The sequence below is a fragment of the Salarias fasciatus genome, chromosome 20, assembly GCF_902148845.1.
Source record: "Salarias fasciatus chromosome 20, fSalaFa1.1, whole genome shotgun sequence".
NCBI lineage: Eukaryota > Metazoa > Chordata > Actinopteri > Blenniiformes > Blenniidae > Salarias > Salarias fasciatus.
In genome coordinates this window covers 13044778-13063336 of record NC_043764.1, presented here as the reverse complement: position 1 = coordinate 13063336, position 18559 = coordinate 13044778, and the positions used below count along the sequence as shown (strand labels likewise).

Sequence of the window (18559 nt, the reverse complement as noted above, 5' to 3'; positions counted from 1 at the left end):
CCAGCAGAGCTGTGATTGTTTCACTTACTAATTGATTAAAATTGTGAAAATATTATTTTCAAACAAATTCATTATTAAAATGGTTTTAAGCAGCTGAAAAAACAACTGTGTCTGAGTTGGATCTAACCACCAACTGCCTCTCATTTCAGGACCATCGAAAGCATATTAGATCAGCGCATCAAAGATGATATAAAAAGCAAAATGACAACCCATTAAGAATGCCCATCTGATGAAATTTTAAGACCGTATTGCACATTTTAAATAAATGACCACATACCTGAGAGTTTTGCATTTGATATGGAGTCTTGTAAGAGGCCGTCTGCAACGTGCTGGCGAATTCCGCCACCTACCGCCTTACTAAAGATAAGGCTTGTGGATGAGAATGAATTGAGTTTGTCCACAGTATTTTAGTTTAATGATAAAGAGGAGGCTCTATATTGTATTCAAAACAACTTGCGCTGTTGTACATCTGCAATTTTGGATATATTAACTATACAGTGGAGTTAATGTGACTTATTGCTGGTTTGAGAATTGTTTCAAAGCTCTAAGAAAATCAGCAGGACGATAATATGGGTTTACTGAAAAAAAGATGTTTTGAAATACAATGCATTATTGTATTGGGTTAAAATTTCAAAGAAAAAAGAAGCACCGTATGTTCTGTTTTCTAATTAATTGCGCCACAAGTCAGAGGTCTCTAGTTTCCGATGACATGGAATGCATCATCGCTACCAAAACAACAGACGCACAAACGTGACGCAGCGTCATGGATGACGCTGCGTCACGTGATGTAAACGGACCAATGAAAGAGCGCAGTTTCCCCACCAGGAAAAAGATTTTCTCTGCAGGTCGGTTTTGGATTTTGTGGTTTTAGAGTTTAAAATCATCACAGTTATTTTTGATAATTAACGCATTGCTAGTTATCAGTTGGTTTTCAGAGACGTTTATTTATCTTTTAGCCGGTTAGCACAGGACGAATCTGGAGGTTTGTATTCGTAATATTTAGTATGGGCAGCTTGTGTTCAGAAAGCTCGAATCTGATGTGAACAACCACCGTTATTATGCTCATGTCGATCTTTAAATACTATTTTCAAACAGGCTCTTATGCATTGTTTTAGATTTTTAAATGTATTGTTGCAAAGCGTGTTACTGGGTAGTTGTATATACTGCGTTTTCCTAGAATGACACAAGTTGTTGACTTTGTCCCTCTCTGGTTCCTCCTCTGCGCTACTGTCCAAACAGCATCACCCACTCAGTCCATGGCCGATCAGCATGACTCCCTCACCCACAGTTGTCCTCCAGTGGACCCGTCCGCAGCTGCAGGACACAGCTGGTTCCCCGGACCCCCTCCACCCATCTATTCCTGTACCCTGACCCCTGAGCTGGTGGCCAAGGCGCGAGAGGAGCTCCAGGAAAAGCCAGAGTGGCGTCTTCGGGATGTCCAGGCACTGAGAGACATGATCCTTAAGGTTGGACTTCAAAGCTTTTAAGATAAGGGCAGGGTGCATTCATGGAGAGGCCACCAGTCCATCACAACTTAAACAGCTTGTGTAAAAAGATCATTCACGTTTGACTCTGTTTTTCTGAATAAATAAGATTAACAATTGATACGTCCAAAACACCACATGAGCCTTCAGTGTTGCCTTAATTGACTTATATTAGAAAAATATGTCCCAGCAAGTGTTGTGAAGTAATATTGATAGCTGTTTTGCTGCTGTATTTCTCCTGGATTACACGAACCATTGGATTGCATTTAAAATGCATTCAAAGAGGAACATGGGCAGTAATTAGCTGAAAATACTGAATGCTTGTTAAATTACAAAAACAGGTGTGAAACAGGTCAAGAATGTATGACAGACTAAGTTATTAAGACCCTCAATGGTCATCAATAAATTCTAGCCACATGGGAGCCACATGAAGAGACCCTTCTCCCATGTTTGAATATTTTTCACAAATTACTTTTTTTTTTTTTTTTTTTTTTTTTGCAGTAGTTCATAAATCTAACTTCTATTTTTCCATCTGACAATGCAGGAGCAGCCCAACCTCAGGACCCGCCTGGACGATGCATTCCTGCTGCGTTTCCTGCGGGCCAGGAAGTTCGATTATGACCGAGCCCTGCAGCTCCTGCTGAATTACCACGCGGGCCGTAAGGCCTGGCCAGAGGTGTTCCAGGACCTGAAGCCGTCCACAGTGAAACACGTCTTGGATCTGGGCTTCCTCACAGTCCTGCCTCAGCCGGACCCCAACGGGAGATACATCCTGTGTCTCCGTCCAGGTCAGTTTGCCATGATGGAGCTGCTTGATGGGTTTTCAGAATCTCTTCGCACAAGTCTTTGCTCACAATGTCCAGTAACTTCATTCAAACTCCTCTTCACAGGGAAATGGAAACCAAATGACTACCCTTTCGTCGACAACGTGCGTGCCATTTATCTGACTTTGGAGAAGTTGATTCAACCGGAGGAAACTCAAGTGAACGGCCTCGTCATCTTAGCTGACTACACTGGGGTGGGAATGTCACAAGCATCCAATCCAGGCCCGTTCCTTGCCAAGAAAGTAGTGAGCATCCTCCAGGTAAGACATCTGAATGGATATGCTGTATATCATCCATCCAGTTTCTAATTCAGCTTCATCCAGGCTAGAGTTGCTGCGTCTTGGTAAACAGAACAGATGACCTGACAGTAACAAGTGAAACACTAAAACCAGAGCGAGGCTGCAATGGATCAGGATTGCCTGAACTGTTTTCCAAGGTTCTCACCTTGTGTGTAGTACTAATGTGGACAGACAGACTCGCACACACAAGCACTTCTAAAGTCACCTTGGGATGTTTAATTAATTGAACATGAATGTCTTCTTGGGGTTGTGTGGAAAAAGCCAGAGTGCTCAGAGAGCGTAACCACACGGGAATATGCAAACTGCGCTCAGGAAATGGCACGTCAATCAGCTGTTCAGTGACTGTGCTCACCATGATGACGTCTGTCTCGTTTTTATCTACCACAAGCTATATCTCACTGCATTTCACTCAATCTTTCTCCTTTTTTCAAGTCTATCTATCTGTCTGTCTCCTTTTCTAACTTATTCCATGATGAAAATAGTTAAATCTTGCATCTTTTTATCTGGAGCACTCCTTTTTGATAGCTCTCACATCAGTACACAAAGTGCATGTAAAGTATGAGAGGCTCCAGCTGTGACTGCTCTGATTGCACCTTTTCTTCTAATTCTCAGGATGGATTTCCAATCAGGATCAAGGCCGTTAACATCATTAATGAACCCAGGATTTTCAAAGGCATCTTTGCTATAATTAAACCCTTCCTGAAGGAGAAGATGGCAGAGAGGGTAATTACTGTCCTTGAAATGTTTCTCACACCTTTGTTATCAACAAGGTCACATTTTCAATTGTGTGTCTGACTTAAATCCAAAACCTTCTTTAAAGAAAACAACATAAAAACAGGTCTATTTTCATTTGCGAAAGTGGGTGATGATTCATTTTCTTTTAAATGAATGAAGTCACTGTTAAAAGAAATGAAATAAAACCTTTATATAAAGGTTTTGACCAATTTCACTTAAAATGTCTTTGTTCTATTGAGACTACAAGGTGACATAAGATTTAAATAAAATATGAGCTAAAAATTGTTAAGAAAACTGAGAGAAAATTGGAAAAGCACTCAGAGCCAGATAAGATCATTTATAAGTGAGTAGCTTTCTGAATCTGGCAGATTATGGATTGAAAACATTGATCAGTGTTTGGGCCATTTTCACGACCAGAGGTCCAAGTTAAAATGAAGGAACTCCAGGATGTGTGATAATTGTGGCGCCTGCAATTTAATTTTAATTTTATAGTTACAATGTTGTAGTAGTTATAGTTTTGAGAAGATTACAAATAAAAAAAAGTCTCAGAAATGGTGACAGGATAGGAAGAAAGGGCTCCAGGGTGGATCATGCAGCCGAGCCGTGAGGGCAGCCAACAGACAATAAATCTTTGTGGGTTCATTATCGTGAACGCCTTTTTTCACATCTCACTCAGTTGATTGCAGCCACATAAATCACTTCGTCCACTGACTGGAGTGACGTGTCTCTGCTCTCTCGTCCCGGGACAGTACATCCTCCACGGCTCGGACCTGCGCTCGCTGCACCGCAGCATCCCCCGGTCGGTGCTGCCGGAGGAGTACGGCGGCACGGCGGGCCAGCTGGACATGCGCGCCTGGTCGAGACTCCTGCTGGACTGTGAGGAGGAGTTCATCGTGGAGTTCTGCCAGCCGGATCCACTAGAGGGCGTGGAGCTCCCAGACTCCATGCTGTTTGAGGGCCAGCAGGCCTCGGGACAGGATGAGGACACCTTCAGGGGGCTGCGCTCGCAGCTGTACTACTGTTACTGACGCACCGTGCAGACTGACGCACGAGGACTGCTTTCTGTTTCAAATGAAACTTGCGTGCAGACTTTAAAAAGGGCAAGTTGCCAATATTATACATGACTTATTTTACTAACTGAGCAGCTCTAATTTAGGTGGAGAGTCTTCTGTAGTTTACACGTAGCCCAGCATTCAATCATCGCTCCAAGGCAGCTCCAGGCTCTGGAAAAGATGCTTCGCCACGAGCCAGTGCATGTTTTCGCCGTTGTTGATGAGCTCCATGAAACGCATTATCAGTCGGTTCACGACGAAGCTCATGTTTTTCCTCAGTCAGCTGACTGTGTGTACATTGAAACAGACTTTGCTTGACATTCCTCTGAAACAAGCCGTTCTTTTTCTGCTCAGTTTGAGGCCTCACTTGTATCACAGAAACAAATCAGTGGGGGGAAATTCTTCAGTGCATCATTTTATGACTGAAGCCGCCCTGTTCTCAGACTGCAGCTCAACACTAAACACACTGTGACTTAAAGTGGGCCTCTTAATTTGAGAATACCTAGCCCTAAATTGTTGTTTTTAAACTTAGGATGAACGCCAGTGAGACGCAGCGGTGCAGTTGTTATCACTCTCACAGAATATAGCCTGTACCTTGTATCTTTAGCTGTTTTTTTTCCTCCTGTTTTCTCGAGGAATGATGAAAGCAAAGAAGCCGTTTCCTGGTACACATGGACACTAATTTTAGAAGATCTACTTTGATTAATTTAAAATGAGAAAAGATTCCTCAAACTCACTTTTCCTCTGACTAGTCTACCTTCTCATTTTCTCGTCGTGTTCCATTGGTTGTTAGTGCTCGGCTTGGTTACAATGCCCCACTATTCTGCTCACGCTGTTTTTTTTGGTTTTTTTTTTGCGTTTAAGCAACCATTTTGCACATTGCCTTAAACTGTTGTATAACTTCTGTTGCGTGCACCAAAGCAATATTAATGTGTATTTTCATCAGGTATTTTCTCCCGCAGAAACGGAAATACTTTATTGTCAGAACGTGGACACAAGGCTGAGAGAGCGAGAGAGAGTTATGTAATAGGTCTAATGTTAAATGTTACTTCTGAATCTATATCACATAGAGTATTTTACAACCTTTATCTCTTTTTAGCTTCAGTTTTGTGGCTTGAATCTTCAAAGAGGATTATTTTTCTAAGTTCAGATAATCTGCCTTATGTCTTTCATTTTTTTTTTTCCCAGAACTTCCATTTTTAAGCTGTTTGCCTGTGTTTCATCACGCAGTCTTAACACAGCCGTTGTCGATCACAGGAGTCACGAGAGGGGAATAAAACATTCAGCCCTCATCTCGTTTAGAGACATCTGGTTTGCCAAATTGTACACAAAGCCATGTACAGAAATGTGCAATAATGCTGGTCTGTTGTCCTGCTATAGCCTGAAGCTAACTCCGGTACGATTGTTGTATTTTTATCCTTTTTTTTTTTTTTTTTTTTTTTTTAGCATGTCTGTGGCTGAAATAAGCTGTATTGTGTTGAAGAAAAGTGTATTGTTGATCGTGAAGACAGTAAAGTAAAACTCAATAGCAGCAGAGCTATTGGTCTCCTGTTGGTGGTTTGGATGCTTCAGGCTACATGCAAGTTGTATTTCTTCACAGTGTGAAAGCATCTTGTCTTCAGCTGAATTTCCCAAGCTGGGTTTATTGGTCCCCAAAGAAAACACAAATACAGTGGTGAGAAAAAAAAAAAAAAAAAAACAGAAAAACATTTCAGTCTTAAAGTGAAAGCATTTTCAGCAGAATGGAAAAATACTTTATTAGAAGCAAAGTAAAAATGATTTACTGTGCTGAATTTCACCTTTTAGATACATCGTTTGGGGTTTTTTTTTTTGTGAACATAAAGGAAGAAAATCTACAGGAAAATAAACTAAAAATCTAAATATAGAACACGACATGTCTAATAAAATGTAAGACCAAATGACTTATTTCTCAATGAAGTAGGAAGAAGCTGCACTTGCCCGTTCTCACTGTATTACCACAGTTAAGTCACTCAATCACTCAGAGCAATAATAGAAAAAAAAAAACTACACATGCAGATGAGGTGACGTCTGCAGATGTTACACACCTGCTCCTCAAGTACAATCAGAAAAAAGTAACTTAATTATATGATATCAAATGCACCTTAAATTGTACTCAATTACAAGCGAAATAAAATACTCATTCCACACAACATTCTTAGGTTTTAATTAATTTTTTTTTAACTCTATTGTGTTCGTAATACATAAACATTAAGTAGTACAGCCTTCAACCAATAAGCCAACAAACTGTCATGGGTATTTCCTTATCATTCTTTTTTTAAGTTTTAATTACAATAGTGTAACGTGTTCAAACAAAGACAAGGTTAATGGAAATCTGAAATATGCATAATAGTAGTTGTTTGGTTTTGCCTTAAAGTGGAAAGAAACAAAAATGTGTTAATAATTTCTACTGGGGATGAAATGGCATTCTTAAGCTCTATAATAATTGGCTCTGCATGTAGGTTTCGTGAATCATGTGATCCCTCGCTTTAAGTATGTCTTCTAAACAACAAGAGCTGTGTCCTACAGTCCTGATAAGAATAAGTTTGGCTGGTGAGACTGCTGGTTTGTTGCTGGACCGGCGCCATCTGGAGCGCTCTCACAGAACTCATTAATTTGTTCTGTCTCTTTCATGAGATTTTGACTTTATTTTAACTCCACACAGCCCACACTGCTATTGTAGGTCTGCTGTTTCCATGACATTCATTTAGCAAATAAGGCCGATGTGAAGAAGTTTGCAAGAAGACAAAAGAGGAAAAAGGCCAGATTGTTTGCGGAGCGACTCCTCTGGATCACGGTTTAATTTACCGGGGGAAGGAGCTCGGTTCGGTCTGCAAACACAGCTGTGGAGCGTCTCCTGTGAAAAGCTGACAAGCTTAACCTTCCATCCGTCTTTTGCGTCACTTCATCCAACTTCAGTGTCGCCAGGCGCTGGAGCTCATCCCAGCATTCTGATGGCCTGGACAGTGATGGAGTGCTTCACACATTCTTTGGCCTCAGTTTGGAGTTTTCACATTCTTCCTGTGCTGTGCATGGGTTTTCTCCCGGCACTCAGCAAAGCTATGCAGGTTAAGATAACTATTGAGGTTAAGTCTAACATAAGTGTGAATGGATGTGTGTCTCTCTATGTATTAGCTGTGATAGGTTCAAAGTTTGAAAATAACATTTTAACAGAGGAACTAGAGGAAGATAATTCAGTTTTATCCATCCATCTACTACATTTCAACCAGTTCCGGTAAAGCCTATACGATGACACACACACACAAACTCACATTCATTCAAGTTCAAGCCATCAGCTGTGGCAGCAGACTGTAGGAGAAAACACGACCTGTGAGAAGAGAATATCATTTATTTTCAAACAAACTAAATAATTTCCTTACCTATTTACAAACCCGCACTTCTGTTTGTTGTTGTTGGAAATTTGACTCAATATCTGCTCTGCCTCTGTAAAAACACTACATCCCAATTGAAAAAACTGTTGGTGTTTTGCACCAATAAAATATTTGATTATCTTGACAGGATAAACAGTCCTGGCTCGAGAAAATGTCATTGTTTAGCAAACAGAATATTTTGACTCAGATGGTTGGAACAAATTTTACTGATATTGGAAATATTTTCACAACAGTTGCTGATCAGTAGAAACTTGTTTACCATCACTGTTATTTTCCACAGAATAGGATTGCTAAGATTTTCAATTCAGAGTGTGTGACTGCCAAAATACTGAGGCTCTACATCAGTGACCAGGCCTGCAGACATCAGCATTAACCAACTGCAAAAAAAAAACAAAAAACAAAAAGAGAAGAAAACTCAACAACCTTCAAGAAACTGTCTGCATCATTCACACGAGTGGTAAGCTTGGATTCAACTGGACCAGGTGACCGTTCATCCATCCATCCATCCATCCATCCATCAAGTCTGTCTATTTATGGATCAACTCCTTAGGAAAAATATATTAACACTGTACTTTTTTAAAGAAATGTGTGTTGGTGGAAGTTTTGTGTCTGTCTGTAAATCATTGTTCAAACACTGCAGGTTAGATTGAAACTTCAGAACTAGATTAAAAATAATTTCAGAAAAAAATTTTGGTGAATTTGGTAATTCAGATTTATTTGCTTTCTGATGATATTTTTTTCTTTTGCTTTGTGTCTCTGCCCTCCCCCCTTTTCTCTCATTCTATCCACAGCAGAAGAGCAGAATGCACCACTGAGCCTGGTTCTGCTGAGGTTTCTTCCATAAAAGGGAGTTTTTCTTTTCCACCGTCGACGATGTTTGCTCATGCTGAATAGTTGGTGTTTCCCGGACAAGTTGATATCATCCCAATACTCTGTGTATTTCGAACATACACAGAGGATATGTGTTTATTGTTGATGATCTAGTTTCTTGATAGCAAACCTAACTGCAGGCCTGTGAGCATCCACTGACATTTCCTGAGTTATTTCTATTCCTCTTAGCAGAAGCAAAATGTTTCACTATTTTAAAATGTAGATATTTATGCTTTTTTTTTTGGGGGGGGGGGGCATTTTACTGTTATTCTTGAATATGTACGGTATTTTACTCGCACATTTCTTATCAAGAGTTCAGAAAAGAAATTTGTTCAGTAGGAAATAGAAGGAATATTGTCTGCTTTGATGACTTTAATTAAAGATTCAAGGTCTTTATTGTCACTTTCATGCTTTCACAGGAAGGAAAATTTTGTTTCTCGGGATGATCAGTGAGGCATAAAATTAAAGAAAAGAGAACAAAAATGAATAAACATGTAGGAAAAATTGTTGTAATTTGAAAGAAAATACCTACAACTCCTTTTCCTCACCATAAAATATTAGGGTTACTCTATTAGGCTTTTGTAAAAAAGAAAAAAAAATCCATACATCATTTTTCATTAGCTGTGGCTTTACCTTTATCTGACAGGAGATCAGTAGCATTACACGTCACTATACGCCAAACACATTGTTCAACAAAGAGAGATACCCACAGAACTCCACAGCAGCCTCCATATGGTACCCACCCCTGATTCTAACCACTACAACACAATACAGCTCCCCAGTCCTCTGCAGTCCAGATCATCCTGGTAGGTTAGACCACTAGTCCTGCAGCAGGGTATAGACCATCTTAGATATCATGCCTCATAAATCTGCACTGAAAAAAACGGGAAAAAAAACAACTACATTGTATGTTACATTAAAAAGGGGAAACAAATTGTAAATGTTACCACCCACCCAATACATTGTATTTATTGTACATTTGGAGATATAATCATGGTTATACAGGTTGTATGTTGAACACAAAAGTAAACAAGTTGCTTGTACTGATAGTTTACTTACATTGAAGGTTTTGTAGAGAAGAGACACCGAGACTAGACAGGGCATGACCCAGGATTGAGTCACCCCACGACCCCGGGGTGTGTGACGGTGAACCCCCACCCCACCCCACTTGAAGCTTTGCCTCTTGGGTGTATGATTCCCTCTTGCTTTAGTCTGAATGTGCACAACAAACTGTTTACATTCCAGCACATAAAAGCATCTGGTGTTTACCAGCTTGGAAATCTCATCCCAGCTGGGAGTCTGTTGGTTTTGATGATCACATACAAAAAAAATAAGATGAAGACTGGAAGTGTTAAATAAATGTAGTAAGCGTAAAATCCATTTTATGTCAGGGACTCAATGACCGGACTAGACGTGATCCAGGACTGGGAAGGTGACCCAGTGGGTCAGGATGGTATTTCCCTTGGCAGAGATGGGTCTATAATAATGATAATATGGTGGAACCCCCTTTATTTGAGCCCTGTCTGAAACACTGACAGTATATGTAGTATATGTTCATGGGGTCCCGGATTGTTGCAGTTGGAAGGGGGAGTTTCACAGATGGCTATAGAGGGATTAGTATTTGGGCTTTAAAGCTACTAAAAACCTATTTGAGGTCAGCTTTGTGCCAGGAGAGGCTCACAGGACTGGCACTGGCTTCATCAAATCTTTAGACGTGGATGACAAAGTTGCAGAACTGGCAAAAGCCAAACCCCCAAGCAGCAGGTTTTTTTTTTTGTTGTTGTTGTTATGTATTAGAACTGCATACAAAGTTTTAAGACTGTGCCCCCCAGTGTGCCTCTTGTACATTCTGTCCTGCATTAATCTAAATGTGCAGAGCAGCAAACTGTTTTCCAGACAGCATCCCAAACCATCTGGTGCTCCCCCAGCTTACAAATCACATCTCCGCTGCTTTTGATGAGCGCCCTGAATAAGATGAAGCTGCGGCCACATGAAGGCAGACAAAGCGCCATCCCTCACCTGGAAGCAGAGAGGTAGTAGTGCGGTGCCGTGGTGTTTTGCGCCCTGGAAGCGCAGTGAGGCTCGGCTCCAGCCCCCAGGAGGAGCGGGAGGAGCGGGAGCCTCCAGACTCTCTGTGATTGGTTCAATCACGGCTAACTCCATTTTGGAAAAACAGCTGTTTGAAGACAGAGCCTTTCCTCCGTGTTTGCGGACGGTTCTCTGAGGGAAACACCCAGGCTTTTTCCTTTTTTTTTTTTTTACGCACAGTTCCTGTTTTTTCTTTCTTTTTTTTTATTTTTATTCTCTCATCTCCCTGCTGTGTGAATCCACACCGGGGCTCCGCTTCGGCTTCAGCTCCGGTTTGCTGTTTTTGTCCGACTGCCAGCAAACTTAACGGGGGATCCATGGTGTTGCGTTCCCATTGTAACAAGTGGATAAGAGGCGGCGACCCGACCAAGGTTAGTACTGCCGCTTTGTTTGCATCCGGGCTTGTGATGTCTGAGGCGCAGGAAAAAAAAAATGGAGCTGTGCTGTGGAAGTAAGCAGCCGCAGAGCTGCAGAGTCACGAAGCCAGCCTGCTTTTAAAAAGCCTTTATCCCCCCCCCCCCCTCTCTCCATCCAGCCCCAGCGATAGAAACAGACAATACATGTTTCACCCAAACCCCCTCCTCTTTATGTCGGGATTACCTAATGAAAGTCAATGATATTCGCATTGTGTGCATGATTTCCAGCCGCCTCTGAGTATACGTGTGTGTGTGTGTGTGTGTGTATTGTGTGTGTACAGTTATACACGGGCTGGCATGCATGCACGTCCCTCCCACACATTTCGCTGCTGCATTCAGTGCAACTAATGACAGCCCGGCTCGCTCTGGAAAGCACTCCTCTCCTCTCCTCTCGTCTTTCATCAGCTGCCCTCCGCCGAAACACAAATCAACTCCAATTTCCCAACTCTATAAAATAACGCTGCGGCGCTGACAGCAACAATCCGGCTGCTGGGTGAATTGAAAGCATGTCAGTCCAGTGTGGAGATTCATCATCATCATCATCATGAGCAGCAGCAGCAGCAGTATGGAGGAGGCTGGTTGGGGGGGGGGGAGCAGTCCTGGACCCCCTACTTTGCATGAGTGTTGCTGGGCGAGTGCCATCGTTACTGGGCATGCAGGCTGGTGAAAATAAACACTGGCCTCTTGCCTGCCTGTGATGGTTTGCTTCAGTGTGGACTGACCTGGGTGGGAGCAGAAGTGGTCTCCGGACTGGGTGCACAGAATGAAGCGGCGGCCCTGCCTGGCTCTGTGGCAGTGCACAACAACAAGTTGCCTGGGTAAACACAGCTGGGACAAAGCATGTCTGGACAGGCACACCTCTAACAAACTAATAACAGTCTGCATCGGTGATGTGTGTGTCGCCTTTCAGTGTTTAATGGCTTGGATGAACTGTTGCATGCTTGGATTCTGCAAGGAAAAAACAGGCAGCTTATGTAGGTTTATATAAATACTGAGAATCTATTGTAAATGGATACAGGAATCAAGAGAGAAAATTGACCTTGAAATACCTTTTTACAGAGACAAACATGGTAAATTCTTAAATAAAATTATCATTATTAATTAGCTAAAAATGAGTTTGGAACCCAAATACATGTAATGTAAATATAAAACCTGTTAGGATAAACAAGAAAGTATAATAGTAAACTAACAAAATGAAATGCCAAAAGAGAAATGAGAATAAAGTAAAAAAAAAAATTGTATCCTTAAAAAACAATTGAGTTGAAGTTACGTTTAGGGACTTTGTCACTTACTTCTGTTTTACTGCAATACTAGACCAAACACATTTTCTTTGTCTTGATTTAAAAATATGACAAAGAATTCTTGTAAATTTTAACTTTTAATTCTGGAAATCTGATGCAGTTTTGTTGCAAAATGACTCTTGTTTGCTCACATTTGATCTGTGAGACAGTTTCAGATGGAAACATCATCCACCGGCTGAAACGTCAGATTTCATAGCATATGTGCTGCCTGTCATCTTTTCCTGCTGGGAAAAAAAAAGAGAAAGAAAAAAAATCACATGTCACAGAGGATTATTCTACCTGATTAATTTTAGTATTAAATTTTGCACAGTCCGTTCTGCCTGATGTCGGACGCGGCCTCCTTGGGCGCAGCTCCCCTCCGCCTCGTCCTCCTCTCTTTGTACCAGCTAACCAAACATGGTCTGTTATCTATCAAAATGGCCAAGAGGATTGGAGGGCGGCCAGGACAGAGAGAGCAGTGATGCTAGAAAAGCCCCGCTACTAGAGAGAGACGCACACGACCCGCTGACCTTGGAACGCGCCCCGCAGAGCTTCACCTCCCGCGTTTCAGTCGCACGTACGAGAAGCACAAAGGCAGACGGCAGCATGTCCGCCAGTTAAAAGCCCGCCCGTGCGGGTGACGTGGACCGCGGTGAGGACTCGGGCTCTCGGGCCTCTGCACATCTTCTGATGTGTTACCTGTTATCCGGAGAACGGTTGGATCGTGAGTAATCGGGTTGTGCAATAGTACAGTTATAGTTATCTGCAGTGCTGCATGAGCAAATGCTCTCCAGCGCCGTTCTCCTCCTCCAACTCCTTCAGTAAGTGGAAAGGCACATCAGCTAAGAGCTGAGTGCTGCCAACAATAACATGATTACCCTGAGAACATTTGGACCCTCGTATTGCTGCGCTCACAGCCTGCATTTAGCACACGCAGTACGGGGCGGCGGGGGGGTTACTGTGGGTCGTCCTTTTCTGATTAGGCTCCTTCAGATTTTGCATGATTTCAAGGCAGTGATCTGGATTTCATGAACTTGTTAGTTTTGACGGCACACTGCTGTCACCCTCCACTGAATCGGACTTGACAACTCCACGTCAGACGATGTGCTTGAGTGACGTTTTACACCACCTGTACCTTCAGGTAATCATTAATTGGAGGTAACCATTGTTGTAGGATTTACATGCAGGCCAAGAAACTTGATGTGGAAATAGTCAGAGCTTGTGGATGTAATGCAGCGTTTTACTCAAACTGTTGTTAGGGCGCTACACTGGTGATGCTTTGCTGTTTGCTGCATATCTTCATGGTGGTTCTGGGTTTAGCGATACTGAGGATCTGAAAATGTGTATTATCTCGGGTTGCCTGTTGTTGCTGCACACCAGTGTCTGAATAAACTGGCAGATAATATCTCCTCTGGAGCAATGCACAACCACATTCAACTCCAGCAATTTGGATTTCTCCATCGCTGCTGCCAGCTCGCCACACTCAGGCTAACTCCACATTGTTTACCTGGAGACGCTGTGACCCTGTCAGGTTGATACAAAGCAGCTCATCACGACAGTGACCACGCAAATTTTGTCTCTGTTTAACTTTGCTGGAATTAAAGGGTTTAGAATGTTAAAAGCCGTCTCAATTTGCGAGACCACAGATGACACACCGCGATGCCCTTTAGGAAGGGGGTTGATACATTGCAGTGTTTAACTTGCTTCACTTGTTTTTCCGTAAGCAGCCAACAGGATTTTTTTTCCCCATCACTCCCAGACAGCTTTGTCTCTTTTCCACTTGCAGTGCGGCTGAAGGTTGAACCAGTTCTCCTCCATACACACACACACATAACAATGTGCAGTGTGCATTCATAAGCGGAGCGTGCGGTCCTTCAGTGGCAATCCGACGCACATACATTCAAAGATTTTCTGCAGTAAGGACAGAACACATTATATGCTTTAGCTAAAAATAGCCGTCTATTCTCAGAATAAGATCAAATGCCTTCTAGATTTCTTTGAGATTCTGCCCGGAGACCTTTTCTGCCACGTTCAAGATAACAGGGATCAGAAAGCAACAGCCAGTGTCTGAGTCAGTGGACAATGCGAAGGCAGTGCTCATGGTCTATTTTTGTGTCTCCTCTGTATAATCACGGGTTCGATGTGTACATATTTTGTGCAGCGGGATTTGTCAGTTCAACTGCGCTGACCTCCAACCACATTCTTTGCCCTGTGCTCAGAGGCTGTAAGCGCCTCTGTTTTTAGCTTCCTGCCTTCCCCAGGAGGAGAAAATGAGTGCCATCACCCCAGCCTTTAGTGTCTCGTGTGACAGATGGAAACATCCCTCTGATGCACTGCAGACCTTTGTCAGAGACGCTGGTTATAACAAGCAGGCAGGGCAGTTACCCCCTCCCTGTTCATCCCTTAAATCAAAACTGATTTTCTCCTTTTTTGGTTGTAAAGAAATCTGTATAATGAGTCTAATTTACAATGATTAATCACGCACAAGAACAATATTAAAGAGGAATACTTGTAGCAGACCTGCACGAGGTTTATTCATATTAACTGGATTTCTCCATTAGTCTGTTTTCATACCATCATTCTCTGTGAAGCACCTTTGAAAGTTTAATTTTGCTAACGGCACTGCCGACCAAATTCATTATCTGTTTTTGGATTTTAATAACGGTGATGGAGAATGGTGTCGGTTCACAGGTACGTGTGATGAATCAACAATGGAGGCGCTAAAAATAGCAGCAGACATAATAGTCACACGTGATGAAAGCTGTTCCTGTCATGTTGGGGCTGCTCCGTGGCGTTCCTGTTCTCCTGTGCATGCATGGATTTTCCTCTGGTTCTTTGGTTTTCTCCCACACCCGATAGATATGAACGTGAGTATTTGTCTCCGTGTTTGCCCCTGGTGTGAATTGAGGACCTGCACGTTCAGGCCCGAACCTGGCTTCACGTTGTCAGTTCGGATTGGTTTTCCTGCTCGGATGAGATAGATTGATGGATGTTATGTTGGATTATCACACTGATGTCGCACATCGCTGTTGTTTGTTCTATCTGAAGGTTTCTACAGGTTGAGTGATTCAACAGCAAGTCTGACAAGTTTATCAGCTTCTATACTTTCTAAATTTGGCGATAACTGCGATAGCGAATTTGAATGTACAGTAAAGACTGTGTTCTCTTGATGCCATCAACATACAAAACAAAGCGTTTATTTAGAAGGAAAAGCGAGTGTTTGACCATAGTTCAGTATTTCACTTCCTTGGAAATCTATGAACTCTCGTTTGGTGTGCCACTTTGATCATTTTGTAATTTTCTGCTGCATTATGATAGATTACCAGCATCCAAAGCTCAAAGCTCCGTGCTGTGTGGTTGTGAAGTTTCTGACAATCTGAAGAGAGGATCTCGGGATGTCTGTAGTTTCGTGACTGCGATATAGCAGCCGTCCCTCAACTCGTCTCGCTGTATGACATACGGCACAGATTTAAAGCCGTGATAAAGGATATTGCCATGATTTCCTGTCTGTCATCTCAGATGGCCAAAAGCGCACAGTGCATGGCTGACTGATGATGGGCTGGAGCAGACAGAGGCTCGTCGATTTTTATAATTCTAAAACTGCAATAAATTATGTTTTGGTCACTTAAAGGTTAACATAAAGTATGAATGCAATATTTGCATGTCGTTATGTTGACAAGTTTATCTGTGCTATTATCTGTGTGTTTGATTTGTACTCTGATTTTTGTATAGGATTTTGTTGCAGCGGTAAAAACCCTTGGAGTGGTGAAGCAGCCGTCGCAGTGGAGTTTAGGAAGGTAGTTCAAGAGAAGCATCACCGCGCTATATCATTACGGCAATTTGAGGGGCTTAGCAAAGGGATACTCTGTACCAAAACAGCGTTGTGTGGTCACCGTGAAGTAACCTTTTAGACTTAATGCTCAACTTGCTGCAATATTCTACAAAACGATGTTGCTTCGGAGAATAGCGGCCTGCACGGCTGAAATGGCAGGAATAAAAAGCCTCTGGGCAGAGAGATGTCCACTTTTTCTTCGTCTTTGAAAGTTTCTTCCTGTTAAAAGGGAGTTTTCCTCCCTACCTCCCAGCTTATGCTTGCTCAAAGAGTCACAGTGTTTTCACTAGCGTTTTTTAAAGATATATCGGAATTGACTCAATGAATTAAAATTTTCTGAAGAGCTTCTCATCTTTTCCACTTGTTGTGGAAATCTACAATATGAATTCTATCTTTAAATCTCATCACCCGTGTCCCCGTTTTGTCCTCACATGTACAGCAGGTCTGCTGCTCACACGAGGTGACAAAATTCTTTTTGGTTTGCAAAACCCAAACTGCAGCACACACCTGCAGTACTCAAGCATGCAATATTCACTGCAGGAGATGGATGCTACAGCAGCAACCACTTTAGATGTACATAAACAACACCGTATGTGAGAAGCAGCGTGGACACAGTATTGCCAAGCATTCATTTTTCCATGAGAGCATGCTACCAGTACATGGGACTCACTGATCGTTACAAATAATTCTGCATCAGTGATCTCAGCTCTTCCTTATTTGTTAAAGTGGGTCAGCAGTGAAATATAGAATACAGTAACCACGATGAAAACACGCCTGCCATGGCCTCGATGTCAGCGAGAGCTCAAACTACAGATCATGATGCCCTGAGGTAGGAGCGACATACAAACATTACAAATAAGCCTTTAAACCATGAGGGGAGAGGACGTTGGGTCATTTATTGTTAAAATTTCACCTTTGTCAGATTATATGGTTTGAATTTTCATGTTCTTCATGTTCTCACATTTCTTTGCACTAAGAGAAAATATGGAAAGCGTCTGCAGTGGTGGTTGTTTATAGATTATTATATTGTCATTTTACTGCTCCAACCCTCTCTGGGTCAAATGGAGCTTTATGTGGGCCGTGAAATTAAATGAGTTTGATGCCCCTGCTGAATGTTGGATACAAAATATCTGTTTAGGAGAGAGTATTATTTTAGGGCTCGTGATTTTGATGTGTTTGAGAGAGTTTGACTTCATCTGTGCCAGAACATCTCCAGAACTGCAGCTTTGGTAAGGTGTGGCCAGTTCTCGGTGATCAGTATCTAGAAGTGATCAATGCAACAAAAATCGGTGGACAAGTGGGGTTATTGATACAGGTTTGGCCTGTGTGCTTGGTCCAACAGACAGAGCTCAAACTGCTGCAGAACTGCTGGTTCTGTCAGAGCACACTAGGCCAAAGTTTGTTGTGTGGGGACTGACTCGATGCCAATGTTCTGTCTTTCACACCCTCCCACAAAGGGGAAAAAAAATGGGCCAGAAATGGATTTGGGAACACAAGAGGTGTAGATTTAATCTCCAGATTTCCCAGATCGACAGATTTTGATTCCAGTCTAGTATTTGTGGAGTCTGATAGAGAAACAAGTCCAACCTAGGGAACCCCTGACCTTGCAGCTCACAGAAGTGCTGCCAACATGGTCGTGTCAGAGGGCTTGTAGAGTCCGTGCCTCAGTTGATCAGGGCTGCGTTGGCAGCAAACAGGGATCCTCATAGCATTACTGCTTTGTGCTTAATGCTATCCTTAAGTCTTGTTTTTGTGCTTGCAGACTGCGTACTTGGTTACGCTGCCGCCACTCTTCACTTGATGAACATCAATGGGTAACGGTTGGTGTTGTCAAGGTTGCATATGAGACCCAGATCTATACACACAGTTTTGTATGCCTCGTAATGTATAGTGTGACCTTGTTTTTTTTTAGCAGGAATGATTTCACAGCGGCAACACACCTGCCTGTCAGCGTGGGGCCAGCGGATTTAATGTGACAAGCTGAGTTACACCTTATTTCAGATGGATTGGCTCACATCATCTGCACAGATTTCACAGATTTGATTGAGGTGTTGAGTAAACACAGTTTTCATTTTGCTTGGGAAGAGGATTTTTAATCAAGTCTTATTATGTAAATGGTTCATCATCCGTGTGAACTGGTTTGGAAGTAAAATAGACAAGTCCATTTTTGGCCCAGCAGGTCGGTGGAGGATAATTTGATGAGAATCTCTCTTTAAGGGAAAATGAAAATGAGCTTTAATTATTTTAGAAGGAGTGGCCCATTTTAAAT

At 42.3% G+C, this 18559-nt stretch overlaps 2 protein-coding genes across 3 annotated transcripts in view; both read left to right on the top strand.

The window, feature by feature from the left end:
- The first annotated feature begins 810 nt into the window (after positions 1 to 810).
- On the top strand, positions 811 to 5925 carry ttpal (tocopherol (alpha) transfer protein-like). Of its 2 annotated transcripts, none has more exons than XM_030119576.1 (6): positions 811 to 845; positions 1240 to 1466; positions 2029 to 2272; positions 2375 to 2568; positions 3220 to 3330; positions 4092 to 5925. In XM_030119576.1, the coding sequence occupies exons 2-6, from the start codon at positions 1257 to 1259 to the stop codon at positions 4368 to 4370; spliced, it is 1038 nt and encodes a 345-aa protein (XP_029975436.1). In that variant the 5' UTR covers positions 811 to 845; positions 1240 to 1256; the 3' UTR covers positions 4371 to 5925. The 2 variants fall into 2 exon arrangements, with proteins under 2 accessions (XP_029975436.1, XP_029975437.1); XM_030119577.1 differs by lacking the exon at positions 811 to 845 and adding an exon at positions 852 to 982.
- A 5058-nt stretch (positions 5926 to 10983) lies between these two features.
- The window catches only part of pkig (protein kinase (cAMP-dependent, catalytic) inhibitor gamma), a 34587-nt gene continuing 27011 nt past the window's right edge, over positions 10984 to 18559 (top strand). The window contains exon 1 of the mRNA XM_030119321.1: positions 10984 to 11133. The gene's annotated coding sequence lies outside the window, so the exon portion shown is untranslated. The remainder of the gene's footprint in view (positions 11134 to 18559) is intronic.

Coding starts and splice junctions, on each gene's coding strand:
- ttpal (XM_030119576.1), top strand. CDS start 1,257: ATGGCCGATCAGCATGACTCCCTCACCCACAGTTGTCCTCCAGTGGAC. Junction 1,467..2,028: donor TGAGAGACATGATCCTTAAG/GTTGGACTTCAA, acceptor CTGACAATGCAG/GAGCAGCCCAACCTCAGGAC. Junction 2,569..3,219: donor AAGTAGTGAGCATCCTCCAG/GTAAGACATCTG, acceptor TCTAATTCTCAG/GATGGATTTCCAATCAGGAT.